Raw genomic sequence first — 1,247 nt, forward strand, 5'->3', positions numbered from 1 at the left:
TTTTTTTCCCCTCAGATGAATCAGAAGACAGTCAAGACACAGTGGAACAAATCCTGAAATGCATCATTGAGAATGAAGGTACAGATCATTCACTCTGCCCTGTTCTGTTCTGCATTTAAATGATTTCCGTGGTTGAAAATGCTGTTATTTTTGTGCTACAGCCAATATGGAGGCTTTCAAAGAGATGCTGGTTGGCCAAAATGTTTGCGAACATCTCGATCCACGGTATGATCGTTATTTTTGTGACTCTTTAAATATGTATTTGTCTGATAAACAGAGAAACACCAATTCATAGACATGTTTTGTTTAAAATGTTTTGTTATGTTATATATGCATATATGTAGTTTGATATGACGCAAGCTGAGATTATTTACGATCTTCCAGTATGTTTGCAAATATTTTAGTTGTAATATATTGAAGTAGAATGTATTGAGTACTGAGTTCAGCATTGGTCCTGTATACCCCCACAGTGATGTAGGACAAGCAAAGGCATGTAAATGTGTGAATTAGTGTGCACACTGATCTCTGAATGGGTGCAGATGTAATAGAGGAGTAGAGGCTGAAGTTATTTCTCTAATGCTCTGTCTTCTCAGCAGCTTGCGTCACAAAGATAGCGTCGGTGGTCTTCCCCTTCACCATCACACCGTTCATCTGGGAGGCGAGATCAGCTCGTGTGTTCACTGTATGCAGAGTCACGTGTTAAAAACACGCCGCAGGAGCCGAGTGTCTCGAAGCAGAGCCCGGCTGGGAGAGCAGACCGTGTTTTCTGTGGGCAGGTGAGATTCTTTATCTGATTACCAGTCACACTCATTCTTCATTACTGCCCTGCACTTCAGAACAATACTAAAGTCATCAAAAAACATGAAACTGTCATGTGTCAAACACAACACATAGAAAACAAATATAAAGTCAGGAGAAAACCTAAACGCTAACCACACTGCCAGCAAAGACGAGAACCCAGGATGCTTTTTAGGGTAAGTTTGTACAACAAAGATTGTACTAAACATAGAAAAGTTATTCCTTTGTGTATTTGAAAAGTTTTGCATACAGATGACAGTGCTGTCATAACGGATCTGTGAACAGCTAAAAACGCTGTATTATTTATGCCAGGCCAGTAGTTGGCGATGACACTTGCCTGTGCACATGATGAGGGGGGTAAAAACAGGACAGAACAGAGTCTATTACTTCCATTATGATATATGTGTTGATGTAAAAATCTTGATAACATTATAAGTGGACCTCAGAGA

The 1,247-nt window shown here is 39.9% G+C and overlaps 1 protein-coding gene across 1 annotated transcript in view; it reads left to right on the forward strand.

Annotated features, from left to right (window-relative positions):
- LOC107577819 (RELT-like protein 2) overlaps positions 1–776 on the forward strand; it is a gene marked incomplete at its 3' end in the record, with an annotated part of 2,383 nt that extends 1,607 nt beyond the window's left edge. The window contains exons 2-4 of the mRNA XM_016263851.1: positions 16–78; positions 162–225; positions 594–776. Coding sequence (XP_016119337.1) covers positions 16–78; positions 162–225; positions 594–776 — 310 coding nt within the window. The remainder of the gene's footprint in view (positions 1–15; positions 79–161; positions 226–593) is intronic.
- Between the last annotated feature and the right edge of the window lie 471 nt (positions 777–1,247).

This window comes from Sinocyclocheilus grahami, unplaced genomic scaffold (genome assembly GCF_001515645.1).
Source record: "Sinocyclocheilus grahami isolate Dianchi unplaced genomic scaffold, SAMN03320097.WGS_v1.1 scaffold7367.1, whole genome shotgun sequence".
NCBI lineage: Eukaryota > Metazoa > Chordata > Actinopteri > Cypriniformes > Cyprinidae > Sinocyclocheilus > Sinocyclocheilus grahami.